This window comes from Ailuropoda melanoleuca, chromosome 9 (assembly GCF_002007445.2).
Source record: "Ailuropoda melanoleuca isolate Jingjing chromosome 9, ASM200744v2, whole genome shotgun sequence".
NCBI lineage: Eukaryota > Metazoa > Chordata > Mammalia > Carnivora > Ursidae > Ailuropoda > Ailuropoda melanoleuca.
Genome location: NC_048226.1, coordinates 17,135,562 through 17,151,953, shown reverse-complemented (window position 1 = coordinate 17,151,953; position 16,392 = coordinate 17,135,562). Strand labels below are relative to the sequence as shown.

Sequence of the window (16,392 nt, the reverse complement as noted above, 5' to 3'; positions counted from 1 at the left end):
ATGCTCTCTCTTTCTCCTAAATAAATAAATAGATATTTTTTAAAAATCTAGATGAAAAAGACAACACAATAGAAATGTAGACGAAAGGCAGGAACGGTCAGTTTACAGAAGAGGAACTACAAATAGCCAATAACCATGCAAAAATAATTATCAACATCATTTGTTATTAAAGAAATGCACTTTAACTGAGGAGAGGCCATTTTCACCTGCTGTGAGCAAAATAAGAGTTTGAGGATGCCCCGTGATGGCAAGGGTACAAGAAAGCAGGCATCCTTACACACTACTGGAAAGTGGGGATTGGCACTAATTTGGGGGAAAACAGTTGATATCCCCTCTCCAATTTTATAATGCACTGACCCTTTTACCAGCCGATTCACTTCTAGAAACCTACCCAACAGATAGATGTGTACACGTGTGCAAAGATGTATGAGCAGCTGGGGCGCCTGGGTGGCTCAGTTGTTAGGCGTCTGCCTTCGGCTCAGGTCATGATCCTGGGGTCCTGGGATCGAGCCCCACATCGGGCTCCCTGCTTGCTGGGAAGCCTGCTTCTCCCTCTCCCACTCCCCCTGCTTGTGTTCCCTCTCTCGCTGAGTCTCTCTCTATCAAATAAATAAAATTAAAAAAAAAAAGAGAGAGAGATGTATGAGCAATGAAACAGTGTCGCTGGCAAAAACGAGCCTTTAGAAATTAGACGTACTCTTAAAATCCATTAACAGGGACTGGTGATGAAATGATGACACATCCATGTGGTGGAACACCATAGAAGTGCTGAGAACAATGAGATGGATGTGTGTGTTCTGACTTGAAAGATGCCCAAAGTGCATTATTATTTTCAAAAAGCCAGATGTAGACCAGAATGTCGATTCAGTCGACAACTGGTCAGACCCAACAATGTGCGGGCACAGTGGCCTGCGCTGGGACTGTGATGCAGGGTCACACCCTCGAGGAGTAGCCTAGGGTGTGACATGGGCCTGAGCTGAATAGTCACACAGATGAATGTAGAATGGCAACTGTGGCATGCACATGGGGGAATGTAAGGGTCCTGTGAGAGCTCCCAGCAGAGCGGCCTGAGACATCCCAAAGATTGAGGAGAGGGGAGCAGGGCCACTGTGGCAGAGCCCAGAGGGCTGGTCCAGACGAAGCTGGGTGTGGGGGGCAGGGCGGAGTCAGGTTATGATGGCACATGTGCACCTGTGCACGTGTGCGTTTGTATAAACGTGTCAGTGGTTCTGAGAGGACGCACGGGAGACCTAATAGTGATAGCTATAAGGAGTCAGACTGCGAATGGGGAGAGAGGGCGAGGCTTATAGACAGAAGGGAGAGGGTGCTTTAACTTACCACTTAGGCTCTTTCAAAATTATATACCGTCATTACTCCTATAATCTAAAATCTAGCTACATTTTAAGAAAACACACACTTACAACCAAGAGAGAATGAAAGTCTAAGTTCCCAACATATCTATTTTGGTGCTAACCCTTACGGAGAGGAGGACCTTTTCTCCCCACCCCTTTGGAGGAGCTAAAATTGACAACTGGAGAGCTGCCATTGAGGACTGTCTCTATTAAAAGAAACTGGCTTGGTCTGGGGCCCTCAGAACTCAGTGTTTGAATGCCCTCTGCACCCACTGACTTCCCTTTCAACTACTCCCCCCTCCCCCCCCACCTCCGGGGAGTCCCAGCAACATCTTTCTCTTAGCCAAGCCTCTCCGGCTGCCCCAGGCCCCTGCGGTGTGGGTGGCCATGACAGGCTTCCCTCCTGGCCAGACACGGGAGAGGAAAGGAAGTGTCAGCCTGAAGCTGCAACGTGACCCTGTCTTGTGCAAGGCCATCAGCCCAAAGCTGAAGGGTCGGATGGTCAGCTCTGGCAAGGCCAGGAGGGAAAGCCATGTAACTGCACGGCTGGTCAGTTCTGGAAGCAACACAGCAAGCTCACACCTCACAATGACGGGGGGACTTGAGCTTCGGTTGAATCAAAGCAGACTCCCCACTGTGGTGTCGGCCCTCTGCAGTTAGTTCTCAGAAGCTGCTTCGGGACCCACGTATTGGCAGTCCGGTCTCGCCCTAGCCAGACCATCCAACTTCTAGACCGAATTTACGACCTAGCAACTATTTCTCTGACTCTCAAATAATACTTCATCATGTTGATTAGAAGATCATCGTTCTGTAACTTCTACTCTCTTAAAAACCAGGTGTTAGACTAGAAAAGGATGCAACTGGAAATCATAGGCCTTAGTTTGAATCCCTGTCCTGCCACTGACCCCTCTATGTGACCTTCAGTTAGTTGCTTGATCTCCTGGGTGCTTCATTTTCCCCATCTATAAATTGGGCTGTTGACATCACCCTTACCACTCGTTCCTCCACTAAGCGGGCAGGTGTATATAATTCACATAGCACCACGCCTGACAAAACTAGGTGCTGAATCAGTGTGAGTTTCCGCGGTCCCACTGTCCCCTCCAGCGCCAGCCCTCTGCTGTACAAAGAGATCTTGGCAGTTACTGAGTTGGAGACTTATCTTGCCTTCCCCATGAGCATTCATGTCTCCAGGGTAAAGAGACTCAGTTGAGGTCCACGAATGTTCCTTGAGCGACTTGTGTACTCTCCGCTGTGCTATGGGAGAGGAAATCCCTCCCTGAGTCCGTGATCCCGTCCTTATTACCAAATGGGAAAAGAATCCGTCCGTCCCTCCTGCCAAGAGCTGGGGTTCTGCCGTCAGAAGCCTGCACGTTTTAAGTTGAGTGTTCGCATGATGGGGTCTGCTTGCATAAATAGAAACATCCTTTTTACTAGTCATCAAGTTTTCTCTTCAAGAGCTGTTACACATTTCACAAATCCAAGGGGACAGGCTTAGTTCGATAAGAGCCTGCCAGCTCTAACTCGGGCTGAGTCTGTGGACGGCTGGATCAGCGCTGTGGAATCGGTGGTTTCCCCCAGAAACGCGCAGGAGGACCAGAAGGCCACAGCGGCTCTGTACCTTGGCAGGGCAGGAAGTGGTTGGTCTTGTGAGTGAGGTTTTTCAATAAAGGACCTCGCTCAATATGGGACATTAAAGGTTTGGTTTCGGTGTTGGTTATTAACCCTGTACGACCTGCTAACAGCTCAAGAGATTTAGGAATAGTGAACACTCCCTCTCAGCATCAAGATGACAGTTGAGGAACATGTAACCATAAGATACTGAAAACAACAAAGAATGGGAGGAGAAATTTGAGCCCTGGGAGATTAATAAATAATGAGGAGCGAATGCAGTCAAGCCACAGATCCCCGGCGGGGCCCATTACTTTTGCTCCTGCATAAAGCCAGAGAGGCAAGCAGGGCTCCTTTAATTCTGTTAACACTAACAACTAGTCCTTAAATGCTCTCTGATGCACACGACAGGGGTACTTATATTCTCTTAGCAAACAGAGTGTTGTTCCAGAATCGTGAACAGTGGTTTAGTTCGGCAAATTGGGTAATGTAATCACTAGCTTTGTCAACTGCCTTTGTATTTACTCCCTATGGAGGCCTCCTGTACCCTGCAGGGCTGCAGTTCTCAATCCGCATCCCCTGGAACCCTCATATTCCATGGAGGGTCTTTTGGGGGCAGCTGGGTGGGCGCAGCTGGGTGAGCTTCTAGGCCCTCTCCACCTGCTTCAGTGAGAGCAGCTCCACTCTCAACCGACTCTGTATTTTAGAGAACATGGAAGATTCTATTTGGAATGAAAGGGGGGTTTTTTGGTTTGTTTTTTGGTTTTCGGTTTTCTTTTTTTTTTTTTCTTTCTTTGCTTCAAAACAGAAACTTGAAACTCAATGGTGCCATGATGTGTGCAACCTTTTGTAAGTTACTTTTCCACTCACTGGTATGTTTCTGAAACGTAGCCATGTTAAAAGACACAGAGTTCAATCCTTGTATGAATAAACCACGATACATTCATTCCCCTTCTCCTGGATAGTTAGAGTTCCCCTTTTTCACCATTTGAAATAATGCCTCAGTGAAGTTGAGGGGATTTTTTTTTTTTTTTTTTTTTTTTTTTGTATCAGCAGTGAGAGGTGGTGAACTTTGAGCTGGCCAGGAAGGGAAGGGACAGTAGGAGGAGGTGGATGGATAGTGAGAAGGGGGGAGTGGATAGAGGACTAGAAATTGCATGGATTTCTATGTGATCGAGGCAGGGTGTGATAGAGTGAGGGGGGTTCTGTGAGCTACATGGTCCAGAGGTAGCACAGAATAAGCTATGATAAGGCCCAAAGTGTGAAGGACACAGACTGGCTTGTAGAAAGCAGTTAAAAATGAAGGTAAATTGAATAAGACTGTGTTAAATTAAACTGAATTTGATTTAACGAATCAATGAGATGCTAATCTTGCACATTTTAAACATCATGGTTCCCTTTTTCTCCCCCCAACTCCTTCCATGTTAAACCAGCATATGGTTTTTAGAAGCTTCAAGAACATTAAATATAAATTAGAACAGGGATTGAGTTTTTGAAAAATGAATAATAAATGTTTGCTTATATTAGTATCTCACACAGAAAAATGTTGAGGTTATAAAAATTTTGTGAAATTCAGATCCCCTTAAGCTCTCAGGATCCACTTTCCTGATATTGTGAGCATTTTTGCTCTTGGAAGATTTTGCTTCCTGTCTCCAGAAGCAAAAGGTGATCTACAGAACTTTCAGGACATGTAGCTATTCATTTGAAAATAATTTTGATAGACATCTATCTTTTATGTTGCCTTGAATTATAATATTGAGTGGAAACTAAATATGAATCTTTTTTTAATTTGAATTTGAGTTTTAATCACTCTAAAGTACTGTGTGTGTTAAAAGTCTTTGTAACAATATGAGTTAAATCTTTGCTGGCATCACCGGGTTCTCTCCTCAGTGGTGGATTGTGGAGATAGTTAGCCAGGGGAAAACCCCAAGTAAACAGGATTCAGTTTGCATTTGGGGTGGGGCAGGCTTTTCCTCTCTCTTTTTTCCTCTCTGCAAACCCTGAACATGTGATGCTTTGACTCTACCCCATGGCTCCAATTGTCTTCACTTTTTGGAGTGTGCATTATTTGAAAAGCATTTCAAGTCAGAGCTTCAGGCCAAATTGAGGATAATGACTAATTGGGAGGTGGCCGAAATTACTTGTTCAATTTGTTTCTATCCTATCATTAAAAAAAAGTAATTTTAAAACAAAGGATATTGTTGGCATCTATGAATATGAAATTCTGGTTGTTCTAACACAACAATTAAAGTTATTATTACCAGCAATCTTGATTTGGAGTACCCCCATCATAAAAAGTCTAGGGCTAGTAACTCAGCTGATTTTAAATATGACAAATGAGGCGTCATGACATTTGAATATGACAGTCTAGCATCTACCCTTATTATCAACTCAGAAATGGGCTCAGCTGATCATCAGAGGATGAAGTCTCTATGCCTTTGCTGTGTCACTGTTTGGTCTGGACTAGAAAGTTCTAGTGGTATGACTTTATCTCCTAGCCCACCTCCCATGGATTAGGCATAGCTCCTGGAGCCCGAATGAGTCTATGGGGAAGCGTGCTGGCATCATTTAGTGATGTCTGCCACCAGGGGCCAGGGCAGAAGAAGTGAATCTAAAGTCAGAGTATCAAGGTCAGAGTCTTATCTCCATCCTTTATTAGCTGTGAGCTATCTCAAGCAAGTCACCCATTCAGCAACCTCGGCTTTCTCGTAGCAAAAGTAGTTAAGAAAATTAAAATCGAGGGGCTCCTGGGTGGCTCAGTTGGTTAAGCGTCTGCCTTCAGCTCAAGTCATGATCTTAGGGTCCTGGGACTCCATCCCAGGAGCCCTGGGAACTTCATGCTGGGCTCCCACTCGGTGAGGACTCTGCTTCTCCCTCTCCCTCCCCCCTCTCCTGCTCTGTCTGTCTCAAATAAATAAAGCTTTTTTTTTTTTTTTAAGATTTTATTTATTTATTTGACAGAGAGAGACAGCCAGCGAGAGAGGGAACACAAGCAGGGGGAGTGGGAGAGGAAGAAGCAGGCTCCCAGCAGAGGAGCCTGATGTGGGGCTCGATCGCAGAACGCCGGGATCATGCCCTGAGCCGAAGGAAGACGCTCAATGACTGAGCCACCCAGGCACCCCAATAAATTAAAGCTTTTTTAAAAAAAGGAATGAAGCATGGAACACTACATCAAAAACTAATGAAGTACGTATGGTAACTAACATAACAAAAAAAAATTTTTTTTTAAAGATTTTATTTATTTATTTGACAGAGATAGAGACAGCCAGTGAGAGAGGGAACACACAGGGGGAGTGGGAGAGGAAGAAGCAGGCTCATAGCGAAGGAGCCTGACGTGGGGGCTCGATCCCAGAACACCGGGATCACGCCCTGAGCCGAAGGCAGACGCTTAACCGCTGTGCCACCCAGGCGCCCCCCCAAAAAATTTTTTTAAATAAAAGAAAATTAAAACCGTAATACTACAAATGAGAAAGAAATCTTAGTTGCATTAGTATGTCTTGCCTATCGCAATCTGGCATTTCTCCTTTAAACCCACAGTATTTTAGTGTTCTGTCACCGTTTTGGCAATTAATTGCAAACTACCTACCATCTTGCATTAGTGCATTGTATGACATCGTGCTGGCTTCCCATACTTTCCCTATTGCCCACACTTTCTAGCCCTGGCCTCTCCTGCCATGGGCAATTGGTAATTATGTGTTTATTGTATGAATCTAAATGTATTACTACGTGCATTTTTAAAACTTGAGAAGTCTACGGTCACATGAATATAACTTTATTTTCTCAATTATTTTTTATTTTCTATCTTTATTTGGAGAGATGTATTTTGCATTTTATTTGAGAGGATTGTTATTATTTTATATTCACAGGATCATAGGTTTTATTTTTTTTTTCTCTTAAAGAATTTTAAATTGGGCTCTATTTTCAAGGACCTGAGCTGTTTTCTGTGCTCAGGCAGCCCCATGGGCCCGTTTGAAGAGGGTGCAGACTGATGGGCTTGGTGGATCAGGCACTGGGGAGCCTGCCAACGCCTTCAGGGGTCCCACTTTCTGGACTGCGCACGGGCAGGGCGCTGGGCTCGCCCACTTCCTCTGCACAGCGCTGGCGCTCTGTGACCCATCTCCTTCCTTCTTGAACCCTTCCTCCCCGCATCCCCCTGAGCCCTGGGCTGACACCACACTACCACGCTCCCAGGAGCAGAGACCTGTAAATGATTTACTTAGCGATGCGCCCCGGTCACAGCTTCAAGCCATCTGGACCCAGCCTTTCCCTCTCCACTTCACGATGCCTTTAAGATCCAGGTCTCCTAAGAATCGATTGTGTTTCCCCATAAATCGTATTGTCTAGCGGGCTAGGAAGTTCCTTGGCTTTCTGCTCCTCGCTGCAAGAACAGCTCTCTATTGCTGCCACCGAGCAGGTAAACAAACGTGTTTCTCCTTTCCCTGGTGACAGGCGCATCTCATCGTTCTCAGCAGAAACCCCTCTCAAGAGGAGGCAGCGGTCTCCGCATATTCTGTCGCCCACGCCGCCATCGCTTCTGGGAGGACCGAGCACCACGGTGAGCGCGCACCTTCAGGGGGCGAGGTTCGCTGCCCGCTCCCGGCCCGTCTGTGCACGCGCGGATGGGTCTGTAACCTGCTGCCTTTAGAATGGGCGCGCAGGTGGCCGGGGCTGTGACATAGGCCCCTTGGAGAGCTTTGGCGGCTTTATACGGCCATGCGTAGCTCTGCCACTCCCTTCGTTTCGCCACTGTTCTTTGGTTTCTGTCCTCTTCAGCCTTTCTCTAATCTTTTACTTTCAAATCCAGTGAACCTTCCTCCAAACGGAGCTGTTAAGAGCCCCAGAGATTCCATGCTGGGCTTACAGGGTGATCCATGCTCTGCTTTCAAAGGGGATCTATTTTTAAAGATTGTTGTGGAGCTACTGTGGCAACAGATCTGGCTTGTCGGAACCCAGCCCACAGGCTTCCACGGGACTGGGCTTTCCATGAGGATGCGCTTACATGGTTTCGGCAGTCCAAGAGGAGTTGCCATTTATGACTCATATGGTTTTTCTTAGCCCCATGCAATAGGTAGAGTACCGAGCTTGGGGCGTTCTTTAATCCACCATTCTGGACTCCGAGCTTACAGTATGCCTCTGTCCGTGAAGAACACATACTCCAGTGACTTTTGGGGGGGAGGGTTGGGTCAGAATATTCGGAAACAGAGTATAACTCACAAAGACGACCTAGGACTATATTCCAAAATTTCAGATAAAAATAATCATGTACTATAGTAAAATAAGACCCAGTGTGCCCGCAAGCCTAAAACTGAGATCAGGAATAACTGGGGTTCCGGGAGCAGGAGTTAGGCTAGGATGTGGAGGCTGGCAGGTAGGCGAAGAGGAAGGGGATGTCTCTATGAGCAGCTTGTCTGCACAGATCCCTGGGCCGAGCAGGGACTCCAGTCCAGAGAGGAGCTGGTGAAGGGGATGTAGGGGTTTATCCATCTGTCCAGCCTCCTCGTTCTGGTCTCCTGGAGCCTTGAGCACCTTTTCAGAGCTGGAGCCCCCCATCTAGGGATAGAGAAGGCAGGCAAACTTTCAGATCCTCTCCCCTGGAACACTCCATGTATAAAACAATCAACTTCAAGACCTTCAAAGAGCTAGCAGTGTTTTGACCAGCTTATGCGTGCCTCACATTCCTTTAATAGGGGAAAAGAACCTTCCACTCCCAACTATTAAGATAGTGAAAATGCCAATGCGTGTTTGATGGAAATCCCTAGACTAGCAGGAGTCACAAATCTAAATGTCTGTAGGAACTGAGTAAGCTGTGTGAGCGACATGGATGGTCATGACGATACAGCCGCAAGCGCATCATAAATGGCAGCTACTGTGGATTTGAACGTGAGAGACAATACAGAGTGCTGAGGACTGTAGCAAACTGGGGAAGCCATAGCCTAGAGTGCGCAGCGGTCTCTCAGCTCCAGCCCATTACCGTCATGTGGAAGGCAGGCTTCTATGGCAGATCTGCTCTTTCAAGAGAAGGCAGAAATCTAGATTTTTGTGTGTAGTTGATGGTAACTAACTTAAATATGTTTTGGACTCTGAATGGGGCAAAACAAGTGTGAGGGCCAGACCTGTAACTTGTGACCCAGAAAGAGCAGGTGTATAATGAATGCTTGTCAGGTCCTTCCTGTTTTCCTCAAGGGCTCATGGGTTTCAGACAACATGAAAGTTCTGAGCATTTAAACGGGTGGGGATGGGGGAGTCTCGGGTATTCCCAAGGGAATGCCAAACAGCTAGGGGGCCCCTGGGTGGCTCAGTCGGTGATGTGTCTGCCTTCCGCTCAGGTCATGATCCCAGGGTCCTGGGATTGAGTCCCCCATCAGGCTCCCTGCTCAGTGGGGAGTCTGCTTCTTCCTCTCCCTCTGCCCCTCCCCCCAACTTGTGCACTCTCTCTCTCTCTTTCTCAAATAAATAAATAAAATCTTTTAAAAAAAGAGAGAGAGAGAGAATAGCAAACAGCTAGAGGAAACCAAGTCCCAAAGACCCTCTTTGCCTAGAGGGACTCCCATTTGCTAGCATCTCAGCTAGTTTAAAAAAAAAATGTATGGATTGGATGAGGACCCATAGAACTTGTGTCCCGAAATGTTTTTTCCCTCTAGCTGTGAGGTCAGGCCACTCGGCTTTGCATGATTCACAGAATCAGACAATCCAAATATATATATCCATACCTATATTTGTATTTTCAGTTTTAAGAATAAATATAGTGTGGGTATTGTAAATTGAGATTAACAGTGATACCATAATAAGATCTGTGAGAATGCAGTGACCTCACACAGTAGTAATAGTAGCACAGCTAATGCTTACATAGGGCGTAAGGCCATGGTTCTAACCAGTTACATTTATTAACTCAGTTAATCCTCACAACATCTCCATGAGGTTGGCATAAGTACTTCCAGTTTCTGGTGGAGAAACCAAGGCACAGAGAGATTCAGTAATTTCCTCAGGGCCGCATAGCCAGGGAGTAGCAGATTCTTGACCTCCTTGTTCCATTAAAAGGGCTGCACACGACCCCGCCTTTCTTTCCTTGCCCTGCCTCCCCCCCTTAGGCCTGCAGAGGAGTCTGTGGCATTTGGGACAGAGAAAGGACTAGAAGAGCAGAGGCAGCTCAGAGAGATGGGTTGGGAGAGCCGGGGGCCAGGGGCCAGTGCAGGAGCACGCACGGGTTCTCAGCACCCCCCCTGTCTTTGGTGGCCTGAACCCTGCAAGCTGACTTGCTGGTCAGAAGTTGAACTATAGGAGGAGTATAAAGATGGAAGAAAACTTCCCCCAGGCGCAGGGAGCTGCAATTGGCTTTACAAACCAGGGGAGCGGGGGTCACTTCTGCTTGAGGCTTAGTGGACGGTTGCTAGAAACATAGGCAGCAGGAATCATGGTGATAACGTTACCCGGACAATTAGTCTCAAGAGTCGAGCCGGCCTTGTCTGCAGATGCTGGAACTCTCACACACGTGCTCACTTAATCTTTTTCGCAAGCCTGAATTTTACAAGTGAGCGAACACAGCCAGCTCCCCGTCCCTGCCCATTCCATCTGTCTGTATTCTGTCTACTCATTGCTGTACCCAAAAAGGACACAGCCCTTCTCCATCTGTAGGGTGCTTCTAGACAAGCCCTTCTCGGGCTCAGCTTCTGTGAATCAGAAGACACTGGAAATGGCTGTGGCACCGTGACGCCGTTAGGAGGAATGTTTACTGAAGCCTTAAAGGCGAGTCAGCACGAAGCAAGGTTGGGCAGTGAAACCGTAGGATCAGAACAGCTGTTCTTTGGGCAGCAACATGAACCTGGGAACAGGTGTAGAGAGGAGCATCAGGCCTCGTCCCTAAGGCCTCAGACCATCTAAATGGGCACATTAGAAATGAACACAAGCAAGGAGGAACCCCAAACTCTTGCTACTGTGTTCACCAGTTTGAAAACTGTATCTGTCACAGTCCTGGTTCCCTTGGAGAACGTGGGATAGGCTGTGGAAAATGAACTGACTGTCCAGCTTTGGGAGATCCAGTTTGTTCCGGCTGTTACCCACAAAGCCTCAGTGTGGGGGTGTGGGCCCAGGGGACCCGTGTTACAGGCATGGAGTCGGCGTGCCTTCAGAAGCAGGAATGAGCCGGGCCCCACCTAGCCAGGAGCTGCAGTGGGACTGGGCAGGTGCCTTCCCACCATCTTTCAGGGAGCCTGGATTTTCAGGTCATCTCTCTCTGTTACCCCTTCACAGGTCAATGCCCTCACAGTGGGAATGAAGGAAACCCACCCAGGCCTCTGCTGCCTCCAGAGAGGAGAAAGGAAAGGGGGAATTTGGAATTTATCTTTGACAACTAAGGGGAGCTAAGCAGAGACCACCTCCCCCCTACCACGCGCACACACACACACACACACACACTGGTTGGCTTTCACCCAGGATGGCAGGACTGTGATCCGGACTTTAGTCACTTTGAGTTTGGAAATCCCAGCCAGATCTCCTGGGAGCAAATCTGCATGTTCCACCCAATGCCAAGGAAATCCACAGGCATGGAGACCTCAGCTCTGCTTGCCTGTGCTTAAACCTGTCTGCACAGAGTAAGATTTTTTTTTTTTTTTAAGAATCATTAAAGAGAAAAATTTCTCATCTGGGGATTCTCCATAGCCTGCTCGCTAAATGCCCATTGAAGGCATTGCCCTCCGACAGACAAAACGCCACTGGCCAAGGAGCTGGCGTGTTTCGGGCTCCACGCTCAAGCGAATCCCTTCGCTCTGTGCCTTTCCTGCATTCCTTATGCAGACAAAACTGCCCTAGAAGTCACTACGGACTGTGATTGCATAAGGACTTCCAATTCGGGCTCCCGGAATGTCACTAACCTGCGCCTGGCCCGCCTCCCGGAGCAGCCATAGACAAACTTGGTATTAACAGCTCTCCCAGCCCTGCTAGTGTTCAGGGCGTTGGCCTTGTTTATAACTCTTCTCCTAAAGGATATTAAAATGAAATGGGCGGAAGCCAAGTACATTTCAGTGTAAACCTTTCAGAGCCAGAGCCTGCTGAGCACAGGCGGCCTTGTTTGGAAGTGGCTCCGTCTGCAGCCTGGGCTCTGTAGGGTCCGGACCCAGCAGGATGGAAGGGGCCCCGTCAGAGCCATGGGGGCTGGGGGTGGGATCCCTGGCCATAGGGACCAGACTCATAACCGTGGGGCCCCAAGATGTAATTCCCCATGCATATAGATAGATAGATAGATAGATCTCCCTGACCCCCACTTATCCTAGGCTCTCCCCACATTTTGCCCACTAGACATAAAATATCTAAGTACCTGAAGCTGGGCATTGCCTCTTGATGAAGTCTCGTGTTTTATATACCTCCATGATCCTGTCTTTTCTCAACTCTCCCTCCTGTGGCCTTCCTTCTCAGCCTGCCCCTCTGCTGGGTCCTACCCCACCCCCAGCCCACACCCCACCCACCGGGTTATCGGTGCTCCTTGGGCCCCGTGTGTCCCGTGGAGACAAGATGTCAGACAGGCTCTGGAACACACACACGCCCAGCCCCAGTGGACTCCTGACAGGTAACCTGGCCATCCGGGAGCAGCCATAGTCAGGTGGCCTTCACCTGCCCGGGGCCCTCCTCAGCTCCCTGGGTGTCTCCCTCGCCCCACCTCCAACCTGGGGAGGCCTCCCGGTGGGGTTTGTGGTGCAGCCCTGCTGGTGGAAATGAGGGTGATCCACAGCTGGCCACACCCACCCACCTCTCTCCCTTCCTCCTCATTCTTCCCCTCGCCACCTTCCTTCCTCCTCAGCCTTCCCAAACCCGCCTTGAGCCCCATGTGCTCTGAGAGAACCTTCCTCAGCTCCTAGGCAAGGCCCATTACTTGCTACAAAATGCCCAGCAAGCCTGAGCCTGGCCTGCCTCTGAGCTCCACAGGCAGATCTCAGCATCCGTGCTCTGTGCTCTGAGGGCCAGGTGAGGACAGGGAAGCTGCAGAGAGCAAGTGGTGGGTGAGGCCAGAGAAGAACCCTTACCCTGTCTCCCACCGTCTAAAGACAGAAAGCTCTGGAAGGTACCTTACTGAACATCCCATCTAGAGGACCGAGGGCCAGGACGTGTCCAGGGTCACTGTGCAAGTTAGAGGCAAAGCATGGCTTAGACAGAGGCCAGGCACTGCTGACTTAACCACGCTCCAGAACTAGGGAGTGAGTGACACTGTCCCCAGAGGTCCGGGGAGCCCAGAGGACGGACAGGCGGGGGCTGCAGGGTGGCCGCTCTCGGGGCCCGCAGAGGATTAGACGGGGTGGCCTCTTCCTCTCCCCAACTCTGTGCTGTTGGTCTCTCTTCGTGAAGGGACAGCTTGGGAGAAACTGAAACCTCGTCAAGCCTTGCTCACAGACTGCCTTTCCTCTTTGTGTCTGAGAACGAAGTCTGTGGCTTCACTCCTCTGCCAGGGAGGATGAAGTGCGTGCCCTCGGGGAGAGCCAGTTTTTCACTCTCCTGTTGGCTGATGATTTGTGTTCAGAACGTCCCAGAAAAGCCTATGGTATTTATACCCTGACTTGGCTTCAGAAAGGATTCTTAGGGCAGCTTCTGGAAAACATATATACTTCACCAACAGGTAATGGGGGCTGGAGGCTGCCGGGTACCTGACCACCACTGGGTGGCCACTACTGGGTGGGACTGTGAGTGGTGGGGATGTGGACATGGCGTCAGCTTCCTGGTGGCAAGGATATTGGAGGCAGGCAGATCCCCACGGCGACCGAGCCGCTTACTGGGTCTGTGTGAGCCCTTCATGTGTGCGCTCCCATGCAAGCCTCACCCAGCCTGCTGCCATCTTGGTCACCTCACGCTACCTACCCCCCAGAGATGGCCCTGGACTTCCTGGGATCACCCAGCTAGTGAGTGGCAGGTGTGCCACTCCCAGAAGCCATGACCCCAGTAGGGTCTAAATGGGTCCAGTCTGTTTGTTTGCTGGGCGATGGAGCTCCTCTGGGTTAACCCCAGGCTACATTCCCTGCGGTCCTTAATGCTTTTGCTGTGAGTGCGGAGTTCAGACTCTTTCCCAAGACTGTTGACAAAGATAATTGTCATTGTACATGCAGGCATCCCTCTTAATGAAAATTGTCCTCACTGTTCAGCTCTTGCCCCAGGACAGCCTCAAGAAAGTGAGCCCAGAGTTACTGGAATTTGTTTTAATTAAAAGCCTCCTAACCTCCAGTGTGTCAACATGTAACCCCGTATTCCTCTTGCTCTTTGAACGAAGCCTGTTTTGTTTCTTGCGGGGGGTGTGGGCTTTGCCTACATATGAACCTAGAGACAGAAGAGAGTCTGGCTGGGCCTCCAGGAGACATTAAGCCCCCCTGCCCACCGGGCCACACTGCCTCCCTCGCGCGCACTCACAGACAGCCTAAACATTGTGTTGCAGTGGAAATGGGAGAGGACTCTGGCCTTGCAACACCTGTGCCACTGGGGCTCAGATTCACAAGCTAAGTCATGCTTCTGTGCTTTAGAAAATGACCTCATCTTCTGCCACGGCCACAGGCATCAGGTTGCGGATGATTCTGGAAGAGGTTTTTAAAGTTGGGGGTGGCCATTGTAAGCGCACTGAAATGGCTGGCTCTGTGTGAAGCCACACCTGGCCTCAGGGCACAAGGTCCATGCTGGCACGTGGCATGTCCCCACCCTGCCTGACCTTCCCTCTCTCATCCCCAGTCGCTTGTCTGCCGTGGACTTCCGGGGAGGGGGGTGCCTACCCCCGAAGAACAAACTGCTCATCAGGGAGTCATTCCTTAGCTGTGGTCACGGGACAGATTCGCTCTCCCCACGAAGGTTCATCATGTGGTTCCCAGTTCATAAACCTAATTTGGGAGGTAGACAGGTGATTGAAATATGTCAGGGTCTTGCAGTAAAGTTTTCCTATATCCCACGTAAAGAGTAGTTTCAAATTTAGAGATAGGGAAGGCACCCACGGTGGATGCCCTTCACCTTCCTCTGTTCCCAGATTCAAGGCTCTTCTGATCTACGAGGGCCCTGACAGGATGCCTGACATATGGCCAACTTATACAGGCCACCAGCTGTCAGAGAAGCCCTCCCCCACCCTCACGCCGTCTGACTAGCGACCTTGCAGGCAGCAGCTTCAGAGGGCAGATTCCAGGGCAGGGCCCGTCCCCGACGTCCCACTACCACACCGGACTTGTGTTCACTTCGGGAACCCCGCTGCCTTAGTTTCTGTAATATATCCCTTCCTCGCTCCCCTCCCTTCCTTCTTCCCTCACTCTCACTCGCTCTTCCAGAAATCCACGTGTGCTAACAAGCATCCTCTTTGGAAAGTACGACTAGGCCTCCCTGAGTTAGAGGTTGAGCCATTTACGCACTAGTTTGAGTTAGGCCGAGCAGCTCCCTCTCTCCCAGCATCTCTGTGAGATCAGCTACGCTAAGGGAAAGGAGCAGGTGGCACTTGGGTCGAGGGGACCGGCTTAAATGGGGTGCTTTGTAGGGGGGCAGTTGGTCAGCAGGTGACTGCTGGGGGAAGGGATACTACGAGGTGGGAGGACATTACAAGGGGGCTAGAAAGGTATCCTTCTGTGTCTGAGAGAACAGCTCCTTAGGAGGGGAGGGAAACGCTTCCCATCCCTTTTGCCTCCCCCTCTATCTGAGTAGGGCACCACTTCTACCAAAGCCCGGGGTCTGAAACTAGTCCCTGCTTGTCCAGCCCCAACTCACTCCTATGCGATCGACCACTGCCAGTCTTTATGGTAAGGGCTCATCTCAGGGGAACAAGGTTGAGACTCAGAAAGACTGTTAGTCTTAAAGAAGGGCTCAGTTGCATTCTTGGATTAATTCCCAATTAGACAGGAAATTAAAATAGCAAGAGTACTCCACTTGTGAATAACCTTGTTAATTTTGACCTGGAATGTTCATCTCTGTAATGCTTTTAAAATCAACAACATAAATGCCACATCATCCCCACATTTGCTGCCATGAGATTATCAGAGTAGCCAGAATTAATACTTAGTTTGAGCATTAAACCTGTAATGCCTTCTCCCATGAGTCTGCTACAAGTAAAGAGATTTTCTACTTGGTAGAATTTTCTCGTACCAAGAGAAAATTCTGAGTAAATACCCTAGAAATCCACCTGCTGGTCTAGCAGTGGACAGAGCCCCATTGAAAGAAAGCGACAGGGGACTTTGGTTCAATCACCTTCTGTCTCGCTACAAACGCCGGGCGGCAGCAGGCACTGAGACCTCTCCAGGAGACTTTGTCTCACAGCAGAATTCCTGCTTCCGCCCGGCAACTGCCTTGGTTCCAGGCAAAGTAGATCTTGCAGAGAAATGAAGCTTACTTGTTCTCAGACCTAACTTTCCTCTTGGTTGACTAGCTTTGATAGACACATCGCCGGGTGTCTCCTTTCTAAAACAGATCACATGGAGTGTACTCGAATCATTTCTTG

The 16,392-nt window shown here is 49.1% G+C and overlaps 1 protein-coding gene across 3 annotated transcripts in view; it reads left to right on the top strand.

The window, feature by feature from the left end:
* TTC23 (tetratricopeptide repeat domain 23) overlaps positions 1-16,392 on the top strand; it is a 90,045-nt gene that overhangs the window by 50,979 nt on the left and 22,674 nt on the right. For all 3 annotated transcript variants that reach the window (XM_034667926.1, XM_019803430.1, XM_034667927.1), the window contains exon 7: positions 7,410-7,515. In XM_034667926.1, the coding sequence (XP_034523817.1) occupies positions 7,410-7,515 (106 nt within the window). The remainder of the gene's footprint in view (positions 1-7,409; positions 7,516-16,392) is intronic.